We start from the raw sequence: 18,932 nt of genomic DNA, 5'->3' as shown, positions 1-18,932 counted from the left end.
AGACATTAGTAACCTTGGACAAGTCTCTTAAGCTCTCTGGTGGCAGTTTGGTAGCTAAGTTGTGTCCAACTCTTGTGACCCCATGGACTGTAGCCCGCCAGGCTCCTCTGTCCATGGGATTCTCCAGGCAAGAATACTGGAGTAAGTTAGCCATTTCCTTCTCCAGGGAATCTTCCAGACCCAGGAATTGAATTCACGTCTCCTGCATTGCAGGCAGATTCTTTACTGACTGAGCTACAAGGGAAGCTTTCTGGTCTTGTTACTTCCCAGGGTGTATTTTAAAAGACAAATGGAATATAAACAGTATTGTCGCATCTTGAAAAAAATTAAGTGAAAATTAATTTTTTACATTTCCCCACTCTGTTCTGGGCACATTGGTCTTTTTCTTATTCCTGGAATATGCTTGGTGCTCTACCTGAGAGCATATGTATCTCCTATCCCCTCTGCTGGCTATGTTCTTCCCTTAAATATCCACAGGTCCTGCCCACTCAGCTCCAGTATTCTTGTCTGGGAAATCCCATGGACAGAGGAGGCTGGCGGGCTACAGTCAATGAGGCTGCAAAAGAGCTGGACACAACTTAGCGACTAAACAGCAGCAACAACCATCTCATTGTGATCTTCCCCAGGGCTAACATTCTAGGAACTTATTGGTACAGATTATTGTTGGTCTTCTCCATTAGAAAGTAAGGTTCTTAAAAGTGTAAAAGTGATAGAAGCTGGGTCTCCTGCATTGCAGCCAGATTCTTTGCCACCTGAGCCACCAGGGAGGCCCATGGTCCTTGAAGGTAGGCATTTTCGTCATTGTTGCCCAATGCTGTGTCCCCAGACCCTGCAACATGCCTGATGGCCTGTAGAGGGCACTCATTTGCCATGTGCCCTCTACAATGAATGATCAACCAATGAATGAACTTGTCACCTTGTCTTTCCTCACAGGTAGAAATGTGAGTGAAAGGTGAGAGGGAAAAAGACACATGAACAGAGAGATTAAAGAATGGTAGACTCAGTGCAAGAAAAGGAAGCCCTTCTATTTGGGATACTAACTCTGAACCTTAGTGGTTCAGTAGTGACAAACCACAGTCATGAAATACAGACTGTCCCTAAGACAAGCCTTACAGATACAGCACTTGTCACTCTTCGGGATTTTTTCTCTGAGGTAACTGCTGTCTGTCACACAAATAGGATAGTATCAGCAAAGTAAACTAGAAGGGGTAACATTTTTTTTCCTATATTCTGAATAAATATAAACCATTTGCTCAAAAAACACATACTTTCTCTTCTAAGAAAAATCACCATGATTTAAAATGTTGTTTCACATTTGAGTGTAGGGTTAACAATTTTTGTGTCTGAAAACCATGAATCTGAGCATCTGTCATAGCCACAGCACAATAGTTCATTAAAGATAACAACAACAACAAAAAAACTGTTACCTCTTGCTCATTTGTATACAGATGTATTTATTTCATATATGTATATATAAATAAAAAATAGTGTTGTCTCATGGCATGAATTAATCCAGTCAGTGAATTACACTCACACACAATACAAAGTCTTTTAAAGATTGAACTGTTAAATATTCTAAAAAAGGAACCACCTTTTAAAAAAAGAGGACACAGAGCTGGTTGGTGAGAAGTGTCTAAAAAATACAGTATATGTCCCTACATTTGCATCAGGGAATTCATACCGATAGAAAATGTAGCTAAGCTATATTTTTACAAAATTGACATCATCTGTCAATCTAGCAAAGTTTTACAAGTATTGTTCTCATGCAGCTAAGTAACTGCAACTTTGAGTATCAACCAGTCTCTTAAGATCAGTGCTAATACCTGTCCTGGGCTTTTAAATCCAGTTGTCACGGAATTTCAAAAGGCCTTCACATCAGAAATTGCTACCCTTTCCAGTATACAAATTATGCTGTGGGTTTGCTTAGAAACTCCTTGTTGAAGAATCTTCTTGCCTCAACACTACTGAGGGAAACAGAGCAACGAGACGGATTCTGCCTTCTATATTCGATGCTTTCAACTATAGCATTCTTTATTACCTGCAAATAGAGGCAAAAGATGTGTAATTAGTGTTACTCAGAACTCAGTGAAACAATTGTTTGGGCAAGACATACGTATCTCTATCTATCTGTCTCTATACATCATCCATCTATCACTTACCATCCACCTGCGGCTGCTGCTAAGTCGCTTCAGTCGTGTCCAACTCTGTGCGACCCCATAGGCAGCAGCCCACCAGGCTCCCCCATTCCTGGGATTCTTCAGGCAAGAACACTGGAGTGGGCTGCCATTTCTTTCTCCAATGCATGAATGTGAAAAGTGAAACTGAAGTTGCTCAGTCATGCTTGACTCCTAGCAACACCATGGACTACAGCTTACCAGGCTCCTCCATCCATGGGATTTTCTAGGCAAGAGTACTGGAGTGGGGTGCCATTGCCTTCTCCAGTCATCTATCTATATATCTATAAATGAGGCAAGTCTGAGAAGTTTACAACATCAGAGCTCCTCCCACCCAGAGCTGGTGTGGCCCACTTGGCCTTGGAGATGTGTACACAGTAGGGTTTTCCCATTTCCTCATCCAATCTCCATGGGCAAGCCGGGAGAAGAGAAATGCGTGACTTGGGTGATGCTAACCTACATTAATCTTCTGTGACTTATGTGAGACCCACTAGGGCGGGGCCCTCTGTTTGCTAATGGTAACTTTAAACAAACTGTCATATTCTAGGAAGAGGGATTTATCATGGGAATGTGACGCCTTTATTGGCTTTGTGATTTTTAATTTTCTATGTGTTTTTCCCAGAAGACAATTATATATAATTTTAATTTAATTTTAGCTTTATTTTATAATTTTCCAATTTAATTATAATTTTATAATTATAATTAAAAATTACAATTTAATTATAATTTTATAATCGATATATAATTGTCTACTGAAAAAGATGAGTTCGAATGTTACTGAGTCTTTTAAGTAAAACAGATATCCATTGACCTCATCTTTCCCATGAGTGAGGGAAACATAATTCTATAGAAATAGAAGATGGGGCTTCAGGTCTATGATGGAGACCATACTAGAGGGCCTCCAGGCATAGGGATTTCTTGGCTGTGGATATCAAGGGGAATTAACTTATATCCCCCAGCCATTTCTTCTTCTTTAAAATGGAAATAATGACATTAATCTGAGCTTCTGTGGGAACTGGAGGTCATTTATTAATGCCTAGCACATAGGAAACATTTCACAACTAGCATCTATTTATTATTGGTATTTTCACTAACCATACATGAGAAAATTTAGGAGCTTTACCTTAGATGGGAGGCTGTAATATTTACTAGAAATAAACCCACCATATATAGCCAATAGCAGATTTTTTTATGATAAAAGTCAGCAAATCCATTACACTATCAAATGTGCCCTACTATGTCTCCTTTTAATTAATCTCACTGTCATTCTAGAAATCATGTCAGCAAGTTTTGAGTTAGTCTCTCCTTCTGAAAAGAGCACCAAAGCAACATAAGACACAGCAACTCTCATTGCAGAGAACCCAAGTAAAATTAAAAATCAACTGTTTACTTCCCAAATAACTAAAAACCTTTAAAATATGTAAAAGATCACTGGGGACATCACACTGATAATGACTGCAGTCAACCCCTTTACTATGAATTCATGAATACAAAAAAACATATCAGTGTTTGAGCAAAAACAACACTATGAATATCACAAATTAGTGGGTTTATCATAGTTGGAATCTGGCAGATACTTTTAATAAAGGGTCATGATTATCAAGGAAAATGGATATCCACATTTATAACTCTGAAAAACCTAGAAAGAAAGAAAGTGAAGTCACTCAGTCGTGCTCGACTCTTTGCAGCCTCATGGATAGTAGCCTGCACCAAGCTCCTCCGTTCATGGGATTTTTCAAGGCAAGAGTACTGGAGTGGGTTGCCATTTCCTTCTCCAGGGAATCTTCCCAACCCAGGGATCAAACCCGGGCCTCTCACATTATAGACAGACGCTTTACCATCTGAGCCACCAGGGAAGTCCTGAAAAACCTAAATCACATACAATTAGAATGTGCAATCTGAACCACTAGGTGGCACATTAACACTATGAAACCATTAACCAGATTTTCAGGCTATTGCAGAAAATACTCATTGGTTGTGATGTATCAACAGGAATGGCTGAGCTTAATACTACATCAGTGGCTAAATTAAAACCTTTTGGCAGGATATGTGGTACAATTAGACATGTTCAAAGAGACATTAAGTTATATTTGAGCCTTCCTATTTTCTTATTAGACTAAGTAATTATAAATAGTAGCATAGTCACTCAGTCATGTCCAACTCTTTGCAATCCCATGGACTGTAGCTCGCCAGGCTCCTCTGTCCATGGAATTCTCCAGGCAAGAATACTGGAGTGGGTTGCCATTTCCTTCTCTAGGGGATCTTCCTGACCCAGGGATCGAACCCGGGTCTCCTGCATTGCAGGCAGATTCTTTACCGCCTGAGTCACCAGGAAAGCCCCTGCTGTAAATAGTATTCATATCTATTTTTTTTTTTCATTCCCCTCTGAAAGTCATTGAACTCCAAAGCTTTCCCATCAGTGTCATTCTAGCACAGATCCTCATAATCAACCTCCTCCATCCCCATCACCTATTCCCAAATAAGACATGGGTCATCTTTCTGGTACCATTTAATGGTCTCCCAAGCTGCCAGATACTTTAAATATTTGGCAATAAAGGCAAGAAGTAAGAAAACATGCAAAATGTCATCACTCCCCAAAAGGAACAAACTTGGAAGCATGAGATGGGACGCATTCCACAAGTAAGCACTGAATTCTCAGAACAGAAAATTTAAAATCAGCCTTAGAAGAAAGTTACAATGTATTCTGCAATAGAAATAAGACTTCTAAATATAACAAAAGGCAAGAGGATAGTCTGGCCTAAATTACTGTGGATTTGCTGGTTAATGCCTGCCTTCTGAATCGAAACTGGTGTTATGAAAGCAAAGGTCTTATTAGTCTTCTCATTTTTGATTCCAGCACTTAGAACACGGAAGGGAAAAATAAATATTTGTAAGATTAATGACTGTCCAGAAGGTGCTCACTGGAGGTCAAATTAAACAGGATAAAGTTCAATGCCTGGGGACAATGAGACTTGAGCTGAGGTGAAGGACAAGCAGGATTTGATACATGGAGTGGAAAGACCGGGTCTTGTCAGGAAAAGGATAGTTTCATAAAGAGGCTGAGGGCATGTACAGGAAATACCTGGGAAGTAGGCTGGCTGGGAAGGAGGCTGTGTATGGCGTAACCAGGAAATAAGGCTGCCTGCGAGACAGATGGTTCAAAAGTGAGGAAAGAATGAGGAAGAAAACAAACCAACCTATGGCCCCATCTCAGCCCCTCAACAAAACTGTGTGTCTTCCAGGAGTCAGCCACAATAATCCACGACTCAGTTGCCTCACATAGAAAAAAAAAAGTACCTACCTCATAGGCCAGCTCTGAGTGCTCAATATTTGAAAAGGATGTATCTGGTTTATATCAAGCACTCAAAACTTTTCCTTGTTCTTTTCATGTTGTGCATTATTTATCCTTAGTTCCTAAAACAGTGCCCGGCACAGTAGATACTCAATAAATACGTGTTGAATTAATAAATAAATAAGATGTAAAAAAAGATGATAAGTAGCGTTAAAAGTAAATGAATTTGGGCCTAATATTCAAGGCCATGATAACCAACAAGGACCTAGTATACTGCACAGGACACTACACTCAATATTTTGTAGTAACCTAAAAGTAAAAAGAACATGAAAAGGGATATATATATATATATATATGTATATATACATACACATATATATATATATATAGAGAGAGAGAGAGAGAGAGAACTGAATCAGAGTGCAATATACTTGAAAGTAACTTGAACTTTAACATTGTAAATCAGCTATGCGTGCATGCTTTCTAAATCATTTCAGTTGTGTCTGACTCTGTTCGGTCTCTTGGACTATAGCCCACCAGGCTCCTCTGTCCATGGAATTCTCCAGCAAGAATACTAGAGTGCATAGCCATTCCTTTCTCCAGGGAAATCAGCTATACTTCAATTTAAAAACAAAGAAATGCCTAGAGATATCACACTTTTAAAAGGCTATGATATATAATAAACTTCTAAATTATTTTGTAGAAGATAAAAACTTTAACTTGTACCTAAATACTCTTAACATGATGATGAAATATCAACAAATGAAGTAGATACCAATACTTATGGATATATGTTTTTCCTCATTTTGAGTGAAAAGTGAAAGTTGCTCAGTTGTGTCCAACTCTTTGCGACCCCATGGACTATACAGTCCATGGAATTCTCCAGGCAAGAATACTGGAGTGGGTAGCCTTTCCCTTCTCCAGGGGATCTTCCTAATCCAGGGATTGAACCCAGGTCTCCTGCATTGCAGGTGGATTCTTTACCAGCTGAGTCACCAGGGAAGCCCTTTCTTCATTTTAGTTAACACCTAATATTTAATATTTTATAGGATCATTGGAGAAAGAATTTTAAAAGCTCATGATTACGTAGCATTGGTATATATTGAATAAACTGTCACTGTTTTTATAGTATGCCTGCTAAATTAATACATTGAATGAGTGAAACTGTGTAACAGTAATTTTCCTGGGATAACTGAATCATCAAGGTCTTGGAAAAGAAACCTCAGAAGGTGTGTTACCTCCAGATCAAGGTGGCAGTTTATGGGTAGAGCATGTAACCACATTACCTGGTCAGCATGCATTTCATGGAGTTACTCCACAGTCAGGCATCTGCCTCCAGAGTCCTATATCCTGACACTCGCTACCCCCTTATCCTGCATATTAACATTCTTCAACAGTTTCAGCCAGTAAGTCGATGACATTTTCTAAACGAATTGTGGACATTTTATTACATATTTACTTTGGTACTGGCCACTGTGATCAGTATCTCTGGAGGATACAGGGTAAAAAAGGCAAGCCATTGCTTTTAAATGGTTTACATTTATAATTAAAAGCAGAAGATAAATATGAACACGGATAAAAATTAACAACCTTATCATACTACCCATTTCAGTTTATTGAGTGTCTCATGCATGCTAAGCTCTTAAATTATATTCTTTTCCTTAATCGTCATCCCGATCTTGTAAAATACATATCACTATTTCCATTTACAAATGAGGAAAGTAAAATTTGGAAAAGTTAACCAACATGCCCAAGGTCACACAGCAAAAATTTGAGCACCAAATTTGGCTTGACTTCAAAGCCTCTGCATTTTCCACATACCACTTGTTTACCAGTGTAAGTCACTATATGTTAGGTTTCCTTAAAAAAAAAAAAAGACCCCCAAAATTGATATGCTGCCACCGTAAAAGCACTTGAGCAATGTTCAGCGAAAAAGAATTTGGGAGGACTGAGTAAGTGCAGAAACCTGACGCTAATGAGAAGCCCAGCCTGCTGTCACAAAATGAAAAGAAACAGAAGCCACTTAAGACGAACAGGAATTTAGCTTCAGTGAGGCTGGCCCCCTGAGATCCTCTGGAAAATGAAGCAACAGAAGCACATAGCTGTCAGAGACAGGTTGGTCTTTTCAGAGTCAAGGTTTAAGTCAGAATGTGAATTGAAGCTGAAAATTCCCCTGAAGTCATAGTGGTCGTGGCCAAAAAGTTGAAAACTGCCTCCGTGGGACGGGCACTCAGATGTCTGTGCATGAGAAGAGTTTGTATACAGTGTCCACAACTGGTGAGCAACTCTGACAGTCTATGGCAAGGAAGCATGTGCTGTGTTGCTGCTGTGTGCATGAGTCACTGACTCTCGTCAAATGGTGTGGGAGCCAGTGACTTAGCTCATGACTGAGCCTAATGACCTAACAGCCCACCTCAGAGTTCGGCTGATCTTTATTTCTCATCACTTATCAAGAAGCTTTGATTCTAATAAAATATGCTTTCCTGGTTAAAAACAAGGAGTGGGCGTCATCAAAGGAGAGATAGATGTCCGTGAAAACTAGAAGTCGTACCTGGGTGTGAGGCACATACACACATATACACACCCATGAAAAATCTCAGCGGTTATATAATTTAAGAGGGAAGCCTAAATTCATTCCCTCAAAAATACATGCATTTACTGCCTAGGCTGCTATTACCTGTACTCATTTATTTCTATTCTTACTTCTCACCATTTGCAAAGGTCTTGACATATATCCATCATGGTGCAGGATATAGACATACCTAGGTATCAGTTCAGACAGTTCAGTCGCTCAGTCGTGTCCAACTCTTTGTGACCCCATGAATCACAGCACACCAGGGCTCCCTGTCCACCACCAACTCCCGGAGTTCACCCAAACTCATGCCTATCGAGTCAGTGATGCCATCCAGCCATCTCATCCTCTGTCGTCCCCTTCTCCTCCTGCCCCCAATCCCTCCCAGCATCAGAGTCTTTTCAAATGAATCAACTCTTCGCATGAGGTGGCCAAAGTATTGGAGTTTCAGCTTTAGCATCATTCCTTCCAAAGAAATCCCAGGGCTGATCTCCCTCAGAATGGACTGGTTGGATCTCCTTGCAGTCCAAGGGACTCTCAAGAGTCTTCTCCAACACCACAGTTCAAAAGCATCAATTCTTCGACACTCAGCTTTCTTCACAGTCCAACTCTCACGTCCATACATGACCACTGGAAAAACCATAGCCTTGACTAGATGGACCTTTGTTGGCAAAGTAATGTCTCTGCTTTTGAATATGCTATCTAGGTTGGTCATAATTTTTCTTCCAAGGAGTAAGCGTCTTTTAATTTCATGGCTGCAATCACCATCTGCAGTGATTTTGGAGCCCAAAAAAATAAAGTCTGACACTGTTTCCACTGTTTCCCCATCTATTTCCCATGAAGTGATGGGACCAGATGCCATGATCTTCGTTTTCTGAATGTTGAGCTTTAAGCCAACTTTTTCACTCTCCACTTTCACTTTCATCAAGAGGCTTTTTAGTTCCTCTTCACTTTCTGCCATAAGGGTGGTGTCCTCTGCATATCTGACCTTATTGATATTTCTCCTGGCAATCTTGATTCCAGCTTGTGCTTCTTCCAGCCCAGTGTTTCTCATGATGTATAGTTCCCACTTATTAAGCAGCTTCTGCTTGTAGGGAACTATTTGTTCATCCATCACCTGACTGAGGGACTTCCTTGGTGGACCAGTGGTTAAGACACTGCCTTCCAAGGCCAAGGACATGGGTTCAATCCTGGATTGGAGAGCTAAGATCAATAATATCAATAACTTCAGATATGCAGATGACACCACCCTTATGGCAGAAAATGAAGAAGAACTAAAGAGCCTCTTGATGAAAGTGAAAGAGGAGAGTGGAAAAGTTGGCCTAAAGCTCAACATTCAGAAAACGAAGATCATGGCATCTGGTCCCATCACTTCAGGGCAAATAGATGGGGAAACACTGGAACCAGTGGCTGACTTTATTTTTCTGGGCTGTAAAATCACTGCAGATGGTGACTGCAGCCATGAAATTAAAAGACACTTGCTCCTTGGAAGAAAAGTTATGACCAACCTAGACAGCGTATTGAAAAGCAGAGACATTACTTGTCAACAAAGGTCCGTCTAGTCAAGGCTATGGTTTTTCCAGTGGTCATGTATGGATGTGAGAGGTGGACTATAAAGAAGGCAGAGCACAGAAGAATTGATGCTTTTGAACTGTGGTGTTGGAGAAGACTCTTGAGAGTCCCTTGGACTGCAAGGAAATCCAACCAGTCCATCCTAAAGGAAATCAGTCCTGAATATTCACTGGAAGGACTGATGCTGAAGCTGAAACTCTAATACCTGATGTGAAGAGCTGACTCCTTTGAAAAGACCCTGATGCTCAGAAGGATGAAGGCAGGAGGAGAAGGGGACGACAGAGGATGAAATGGTTGGATGACATCACCGACTCACTGGACATGGGTTTGGGTGGACTCTGGGAGTTGGTGATGGACAGGGAGGCTTGGCGTGCTGCAGTTCATAGGGTCACAAAGAGCTGGACACGACTGAGTGACTGAACTGAACTGCACACCTGACTGAAAATTCACTACTGCCACCATGGTAGGTACCATTACACTTGTTTCAGAGATGAGGAAATTGAGGCTCAAAAAGTTTAAGCAGCTTATTCAAAGTCATAAAAATAGCCCATCTAAGAGCTAAACATGATATACAGTCCATGACCTGGCTTCTACTTACTGTGTCAAGTAAGTTCTTAGGAGTAATTAAAACCTGTTTAATTGAATGGCTTGTGAAAAATCTGTGTTTGATGAGTTCTAAGTCAGGACAGTTATTTTGGGATTCAGCCTGGTTTTGTTTAGGCATTAACTTTTTCATCTATGTGTCAAACAAAGATGAATTATTCATACTATGAAGAATGTTTGTAAAATATATAATCAGAACTACATCATTCCCTAAATAGCTTAGTGAGTTTTATATAAACCAGAACTGAAAACAATGAGAAAAATGAAGTTGTGTAAATTATATACACCTATATGTATATATATGTCATATACATAAACATGAATATATACATATATGTTGATATGCAGATATACTTGTATGTTTGTGTATGTATCCTTTAATTTTCCCAAGTCCAATGGGTATTTATACATTCCTATAATCTATTTTTTTAATCCATTTGAGGACAACTGATCAAGTCTAATACATTTCATCCCCATGAGAAGACAATATAATTATTTTTTTACTGGCTTCATACTGGAAACAGAGGATTATTGCTTTAGTAACCCTTAGTGCTTTTTTGTTTTTAACAGCATGAGGTTTTATAAAATACAACTCTATTCTGAGAATATCTGTTTTTTTTTTCCCCTAAAATCATAGATTAAAATGTTGATTTTCTTCTATTATTCTTTAAATTTTCGCCATCACCACAGAAACAATGTAGCATGCAGATTTCAGATTTTCACTGACTAATAAGGTAAAAGAAAAGAAATAAATCCATTTGGAAAATGATATGTACTATGAATGTTGCTATCCATGTTTTACCTGAACAATCACATATTGTTCACAAATGAACACTGACAAGAAACACTTTGGAGTTGCAGAAGCTGAAGGTTATTGGGAAGTTTTCATATGTTTAAAAAAATTAAAGATATTGATTAATAAAGATATTATGGTGTAACTGTCACAACTGCACACAATTGATCATTACTAGTTTCAGACCAAACTAAACAAACAAACAAACTAGACATGCCAGAATTCTATTAGATCACAAAAATCGAATGAAATCTCATATGCACAGAAGACTCATTCACACGTGGTCCATTCTTTTACTCCATTCATACAATCTCCAAAAGAACTGGCAAATCGGGTGTGATGCCTTTTCCTCTCCATTTAATTTTTCTTTCTTTTCCTTTTATGCTTTTTTTCTAATGTACAAAATCCAAGTAGACTCATGAACTTGGGCTTTTACCACTGATCATCATTTGTCAGACACTATGATGTGGAACCACAAGCCAACATGAATCCAATTACACAACAGCGGTCTAAATGGTGAGTTAGCAGCTAAAGAATTTTACACAGATACAGAATCTTAGCAGCAGATATACTAGTGCTAGGAATAACACTGAAGAGAATGACTTGTTTTAATGTTTGTGAAGCAAGGCGCAGTTGATATCTCCAGGGCTAAACTTGGAGAAACTGCTACTTCTGGAGACAGTTCCAAGATCCACAAAAATAAAAAGACATTTAAAGGCATGAGTCTGTTCATTAAAATTCATGCTATTTTTGCAGATTAATTGCACTTCTGGTAGCACTCACTTCTCTACTCATATTTCCATTGTATGACTTTTCTTCCAACTTATAGTTTACTTTATCATATGATAAACCTACTAGATACTTTGGGAAAGAAGCTGAGGATTAACTAATCCTTCACACAATAGCATAAAATGTGGGCTCTGCCAATTTGGAGGCACTGGGTTCCTTATTTGTGAATTTTATGGGCTTCTTCTGGAGATTAGTAGAATTTAAAAAATTGAAAATGGTAAATTTGGGGGTGGTATCATTCATAAAAGTTATTTTTTATGAATTAAAATGAGGTATTGCTATGTTCATTGATATGGAAATATTGGACATTGTCAGTGATCATAGGAGATAACTTACATCAATGTTGTTCAGGGTATTGAAGTACATGAGATCATGCAGCCTTTTAAATGCTTGATTTGGGTATTGAAAGTTGAAGGTTGAAAACGGTGATTCAGGGTCATCAAAAATATCAAAATCAGCTATTTCTTTCTCTTCATTAGTTTCTCTTGGAACACCTAAATATAGGAAGAGTTTCAAATGATGTTATTTCGAAAACCACAAAATAGCTCTAAAGTCCAGGGCATAAAACATTCAAATAGCCATAAACACAACCTTGGGAGACCCTTCAGGAGTCATATAATCCTCAGTGCACACTATGAGGCCTCTGCTCACATACCCTGGATTTGACCATTTCTGTGTACTCTGACTGGGCACCTTCCAGTTGCCAGCACCTGCATCTCTGTGCTAAGGGCTTTCTGCTGCTACTGTTTAGTCTGACTAAGTCGTGTCTGACTCTTTTGCAACCCCACAGACTGCGGCCCACCAGTCTCCTCTGTCCATGGGATTTCCCAGGCAAGCATACTGGAGTGGGTTACCATTTCCTTCTCCAGGAAAGAAAGTGAAAGTGAAATCGCTCAGTTGTGTCCAACTCTTTGTGACCCCATAGATTGTAGCCTACTAGGCTCCTCTGTCCATTGCATTTTTCAGGCAATAGTACTGGAGTGGATTGCCATTTCCTTCTCCAGGGGATCTTCCCAACTCAGGGATTAAACCTGTGTCTCCTGCTTGGCAGGTGGACTCTTTACCACTGAGCCACCTGGGAAGCCCCAAAGGCTTTCTACTCTTCCCTGTAACTGCTCAAGGCTGCTTTGCTTATTAGCAGCAGGCTGAAAGTTCCAGTCAATAATACTCTGTCCCAGGAAGCAGTCAACCAAAGACTCTGTGGTATTGGTATATAAATTCCTTGGTTCTCTTGCCACTTGCTGTGTAAGTGGAAAGCATGATCTGACTAGATTCCATTTCATCTCCTAGGATCAGGTTCTCCTGTGGTAGCAGGCTTACTAACACATCTTTTGCTGTCTGCCTTTCTTCCTTTTATCAGTTCTCAGCTCTTTTACTAAAGTTTCCTACTTCACTCAAACAAACTCTTTGCACTTGAACCCTTTGCTTGGAATTTACTTCTGGTAGAACCCAAACCCAGACATTAATTAATTGTCTTCATGTCACAAGAATCCCCTCCACAGCCTGTTTTTGAGGATTAACAGTGATAGAAAATTCAACATTTCTTATGCTTTAGGTATTTCACTGTTCAATAGCTAAAAATTCCAGCGAATCCTTCCTTCTTTTGTGTTGAAGCATGACTCAGGAGAACCTCCACCTCCATTGACCTTTCCTCTGACTTCGTTCACTATGTAGAAGAAGATCACTTTCCTCCCCATAGTCTCAAACCTTCCATGGCTATTTTTTCATCTTTTCTTTAACAGCTACATTTTCTGGTCTGAAAATAATATAACGTTGAGACATTTAGTATCTTGCTGGTCAATCTCTAGTTCTCCTTTTGTTAATCAGTATCTTCCAGGATATAGCAGAGTCCATAGACTCCTTTGGATGTGGCAAAACAAAATGCTGGTGCCTTGAACTTGATTCTCTTTTTCTAAAGGAATGTAACATGGTGGACCTGAAATTACTATCCATATTGTACTGCTAGATTTCATGAATTTTTATGGTCAGTTAACATTCCCACAATTTTTTTGCACAATTTTTTCTGAAACAAGGCCTCCCTTACAAAGGCAGCAATCAAAATATTTAACAATGCCTATGACAAGGACATTTGTTCCAATCCATCAGAACAAATATAACCTGAGATTGCAGAATAAAGCCCCAGAGGTTTTATCAAGCTAGTTAATTACCCTTCAGTTTCTGGATTGTGAGGAACTTAGGAGACTCTAGGGTGAGAAAGGGGGGGAAGTGCTTGGAGTCTCAGGATGGTAGCCATTTATCAAGGTAAAGGAAGTGTTCAATGTTGTAACAGCTGATATGGCAGTGCCAGCATGAAGCACCTTAACGTCATTCTTATGCTTATCAGCTTTCTGCCTTACAGACCATAACTCCTGATGTACCTGGAGCCTTGTACTTTCTGAAGTTGATGTTGGCCAGAACAAAGTGAATGATAGTCGGGCAATCTTTCTCGACATCAGGATTCTTGGGTTTAAAAACGTAGCATTCCTTCAGTCCTTCTCGATCGAACACGTAAGGATCAATCTTTGGAAAGGGGAGCTTGTTCATCTTAGCCCACTTTTCTGCAAGTAGAAGTTCCTATGGAAGAGAGGGAAAGGTCATTTGTTCAGCTGGTCTGCTCACCATTCACTATTCATTAGCTATCTACCATGTGTTAGTATGTTCCTTGCTGAAGATGAGTAACGATCTTGTTCTTAAGAAACTTATCAATCTCAAGAAATACAAAATTACTCCATAAACAAACTCACGATCATTTTTTTACTTCTTTATATAAGGCTAGTTCCATAGGAGGCATTGGAAAAATTATTAATGAACTGAACTGACTGAAATTACACTGATGCAATTGCTAGAGATTCTGGGTAGGTTTTCCTGGTGGCTCAGTGGTAAAGACTCTGCCTGCAAGGCAGGAGGCTCAGGGAAGATAGCCGGAGTGAGAAATGGCAACTCACTCCAGCATTCCTGCCTGGAAAATCCCATGAATCGCAAGAGTTGGACACAACTGAGCGACTAAACAACAACAACAACAACAATGGGTTCTGGGCATTTGGAAGTTATATGAATGTTTTTTAACCCTTCAAAGTTAAAAAAATCCATTGAGGCAGAATGAGGAGCACTCTGTTACTGAATTTTTACCTGCATTTTCTCCACAAAACTGATTAAAAATGAATACATCTTATGAATGCAAAAACAGTTGAGCTGCTCTGAATCAGCTTCTTTTTTTGCTTCTCTTTAGGAAAAGAAGCTATTTTGTTGACATGTAACATGACCAAGAAGTACATGTTTGCTGTTGACTACTGAGGTTTTAGAAAAGGCAGAGGAACCAGAGATCAAACTGCCAACATCCGCTGGATCATGGAAAAAGCAAGAGAGTTCCAGAAAAACATCTATTTCTGCTTTATTGACTATGCCAAAGCCTTTGACTGTGTGGATCACAATAAACTGTGGAAAATTCTGAAAGAGATGGGAATACCAGACCACCTAACCTGCCTCTTGAGAAATCTGTATGCAGGTCAGGAAGTAACAGTTAGAACTAGACATGGACCAACAGACTGGTTCCAAGTAGGAAAAGGAGTACGTCAAGGCTGCATATTGTCACCTTGCTTATTTAACTTATATGCAGAGTACATCATGAGAAACGCTGGGCTGGAAGAAACACAAGCTAGAATCAAGATTGCCGGGAGAAATATCAATAACCTCAGACATGCAGATGACACCACCCTTAGGGCAGAAAGTGAAGAGGAAGTAAAAAGCCTCTTGATGAAAGTGAAAGTGGAGAGCGAAAAAGTTGGCTTTTCATTTTCATTTTCATTCAGAAAATGAAGATCATGGCATCTGGTCCCATCACTTCATGGGAAGTAGATGGGGAAAGTGGAAACAGGGTCAGACTTTATTTTGGGGGCTCCAAAATCACTGCAGATGGTGACTGCAGCCATGAAATTAAAAGACGCCTATTCCTTGGAAGAAAAGTGATGACCAACCTAGACAGCATATTCAAAAGCAGAGACATTACTTTGCCGACTAAGGTCCGGCTAGTCAAGGTTATAGTTTTTCCAGTGGTCATGTATGGATGTGAGAGTTGGACTGTGAAGAAGGCTGAGCACCGAAGAACTGATGCTTTTGAACTGTGGTGTTGGAGAAGACTCTTGAGAGTCCCTTGGACTGCAAGGAGATCCAACCAGTCCATTCTGAAGGAGATCAGCCCTGGGATTTCTTTGGAGGGAATGATGCTAAAGCTGAAACTCCAGTACTTTGGCCACCTCATACGAAGAGTTGACTCATTGGAAAAGACTTTGATGCTGGGAGGGATTGGGGGCAGGAGGAGAAGGAGATGACAGAGGATGAGATGGCTGGATGGCATCACTGACTCGATGGACATGAATCAGAGTGAACTCCAGGAGTTGGTGATGGACAGGGAGGCCTGGCGTGCTGCGATTCATGGGGTCGCAAAGAGTCAGACACGAGTGAGTGACTGAACTAAACTGAACTGAGGTTTTGGGCTTGCCTTGGCTCAGATGGTAAAGCGTCTGCCTACAATGCAGGAGACCCGGGTTTGATCCCTGGGTCGGGAAGTTCCCCTGGAGAAGGAAATGGCACCCCACTCCAGTACTCTTGCCTGGAAAATCCCATGGGCGGAGGAGCCCAGTAGGCTACAGTCCATGGGGTCGCAAAGAGTCAGACACGACTGAGCGACTTCACTTCACTGAGGTTTTAGGCTTATTTTCATGTCAAGGAAGACTAACACAGAGGGTAAGCACAAAAAATAATTAATTCAAACTGGAGAACATAAATCCATACAGAGAGGTGCAGTGAATAGAGCTTATTTCTACTGAAATTCAGCTGAAAGGCACAGGGGACAAGTAAGAAACAGACTGTGGTAGTAGGAAAGTGCAGACTCTGGGGCCAGACTGCCCAAGTTAAAGTGCACGCTTGGGGACCTTGGGCATGTTCCCCCTACACTCAATACCCTCAAATATAAAATAAAGACGGTCAAGATAATCCATATCTCATAAGACTGCTATTAGAATGAAATCAATTAGCATAGTTACAATAGTTAGTAGCATGCCTGTCACGTCACTTTTTATACACGTTTGCCAAATAAAAGCCAGTAAAGAGAGGAAAAGATGTGGAAGGGGGAAAAGTGAAGAAAGAAAAGAAGAAGAAGGAAGAGAGAGAGCAACTATTAGGGAAATCCCTAAAGAGCAGAAGTTTTGGAGAAATGATCACTAACATCTTAAGTTTTTGTTTCTTTTTTTAACTACTTTGTCATCACATTGATTCCTTCAATGATAATCATTAGTCGTCAGTCTAAGCTCTATGCTAGGAGGTGGGGACATAATGGTGAGTAAAACTTATTCTTACAGGATGTACATAGACAGACAGTAATCAAACAACCCTCTAGGTTTAAAACTGTGGCAAATGCTATGAGTAAAGTATTTAGTTGCCGTGAGATTTTGCAGCATACCTGGACTATTTCCTCACAGTGCATATTAATTCACTCAACATTATGATGAAGCACCTATGTTCCAGGCATAAGAGAGGAGCTATCCTTGAATATCTAGGGATCATAAATTAAGGGGGAAGATAAAGAACAGACATGATAGTGCAGTATGAAAGAGATAGGGAACATGACGGATGGCTTCATACCTGGGCTGTGCAGCCTGAAAGGCCCAGCCTATCTTGACTTGCAAGCTGGGTGATCTGAGACAAACTGCTTAGCAGTTTGCAGAAGAAATGGTTTTGTGTACAAAAAGAAAAAAGAAATGCAGTGATGCTCCTCTAATGGCACCATAGGGGTCATAAGTAACAACCAACACACATGGACCAGGCTGTGTACTGTCTTTGAAGTAGCAGACTCCCAATCCCATTCTGGGGCTTCCCAGGTGGCTCAGTGGTAAAGAATCTGCTTGCCAAGAGGGAGCTGCAGGAGACAAGTGTTCGATCCCTGGATCAGGATGATCCCCTGGAGAAGGAAATGGCAACCCACTCCAGTATTCTTCCCTGGAAAATACCATGGACAGAGGAGGCTGGAGGGCTGTAGTCCATCAGATCACAGAGTCAGACATGACTTAGTGACTGAGCACACACACAATCCCAGTTAATCTGCATTTCAGCTGTTTCTTATTTCCCACCAATTTATTTGTAAATAAATGAGCTGTAAAATAAAGTTGATACTATTATCTTCCTGGGCATTGCTGTGAGGATTAAGTGAGATCATGTATTTTTAAAAACTCAGTAATTTATATTTAAGAAAAGCATTTATTTATATGTGAGTTTTCCCCGATAAATTATTTTTTTAATTGGATGAAAACTGCTTTACAAAGTTGTGTTAACCTAGTGAAGAAAATAGTTACTTTAAAATAGCACCTTAAGTTTAGGGAAAAAAAAAGCTTTTCATTGAGCATTCACTGTTCCTGATGCTTCTGGAGTGTGAACATTAAGCTGATCGACTCTCTCAATGTCATTTACTGAGGAATAAAAATCTGGGAAAACAGATTTATATTAAAACATTTGTTCCATAAACTGTCAAGCTAAATGTGATTATATTTCACTTAAAATTCCATATGTACACAGGGACAATTGCATGTTTGAAACTTGAGAATTATCTCTAAATCCTTTATCTTCCTGTTCAGCTGAATTATTCAGGCTGTTCTTTCTTGTCTAGCACTGTTCACAGTTATTCATTAACAATTATTCAACATCAAAATAAAACCAAAAGTTCACACTGTGGAACTGCATGGGAACAAGGGAAAGGAAGGGCTCTCCAGTGTTTACAAACGTGACTCAAGGGTGTGACCAAGACTTGTGAGTGCGTGGAGAAAGAGAAGGGAATCGCCTGAGGTAAAAGACCAAGCTATTTTTAGATAGATATTTTATGCAGGAATCAGGAAGTGATGGAAACTTTCCCTTTCCTTATATGAGCCTGATGTGGAAAGGATTAAAACCTGATGACTATAAAGGCAGTGATTACAGGATGGAAAAACCGTCTCCTCTCCTCCCATGTCTCGTTTGTAAAGGCTGAGAAACAATGACACAACTATGAGTGGGACAGACGAGTTTGAAAAGAATATTTTAAAAGAATGCAGTGAGCAAAAATAAATTGCTATTCCACAAATTACAGCAGAACTGAGTTCTAACCGTCCA

General features: G+C 39.9%; 1 protein-coding gene across 1 annotated transcript in view; it reads right to left on the bottom strand.

Annotated features, from left to right (window-relative positions):
• Positions 1–1,434: 1,434 nt before the first annotated feature.
• The window catches only part of PLA2G4A (phospholipase A2 group IVA), a 163,681-nt gene continuing 146,183 nt past the window's right edge, over positions 1,435–18,932 (bottom strand). The window contains exons 16-18 of the mRNA XM_069544150.1: positions 14,174–14,369; positions 12,132–12,289; positions 1,435–2,038 (exon numbers count right to left, since the gene is read on the bottom strand). Coding sequence (XP_069400251.1) covers positions 1,907–2,038; positions 12,132–12,289; positions 14,174–14,369 — 486 coding nt within the window. The 3' untranslated portion in view covers positions 1,435–1,906. The remainder of the gene's footprint in view (positions 2,039–12,131; positions 12,290–14,173; positions 14,370–18,932) is intronic.

The sequence above is a fragment of the Ovis canadensis genome, chromosome 12 (assembly GCF_042477335.2).
Source record: "Ovis canadensis isolate MfBH-ARS-UI-01 breed Bighorn chromosome 12, ARS-UI_OviCan_v2, whole genome shotgun sequence".
NCBI classification, from domain to species: Eukaryota; Metazoa; Chordata; class Mammalia; order Artiodactyla; family Bovidae; genus Ovis; species Ovis canadensis.
This window is presented reverse-complemented; position numbering and strand designations above follow the sequence as displayed.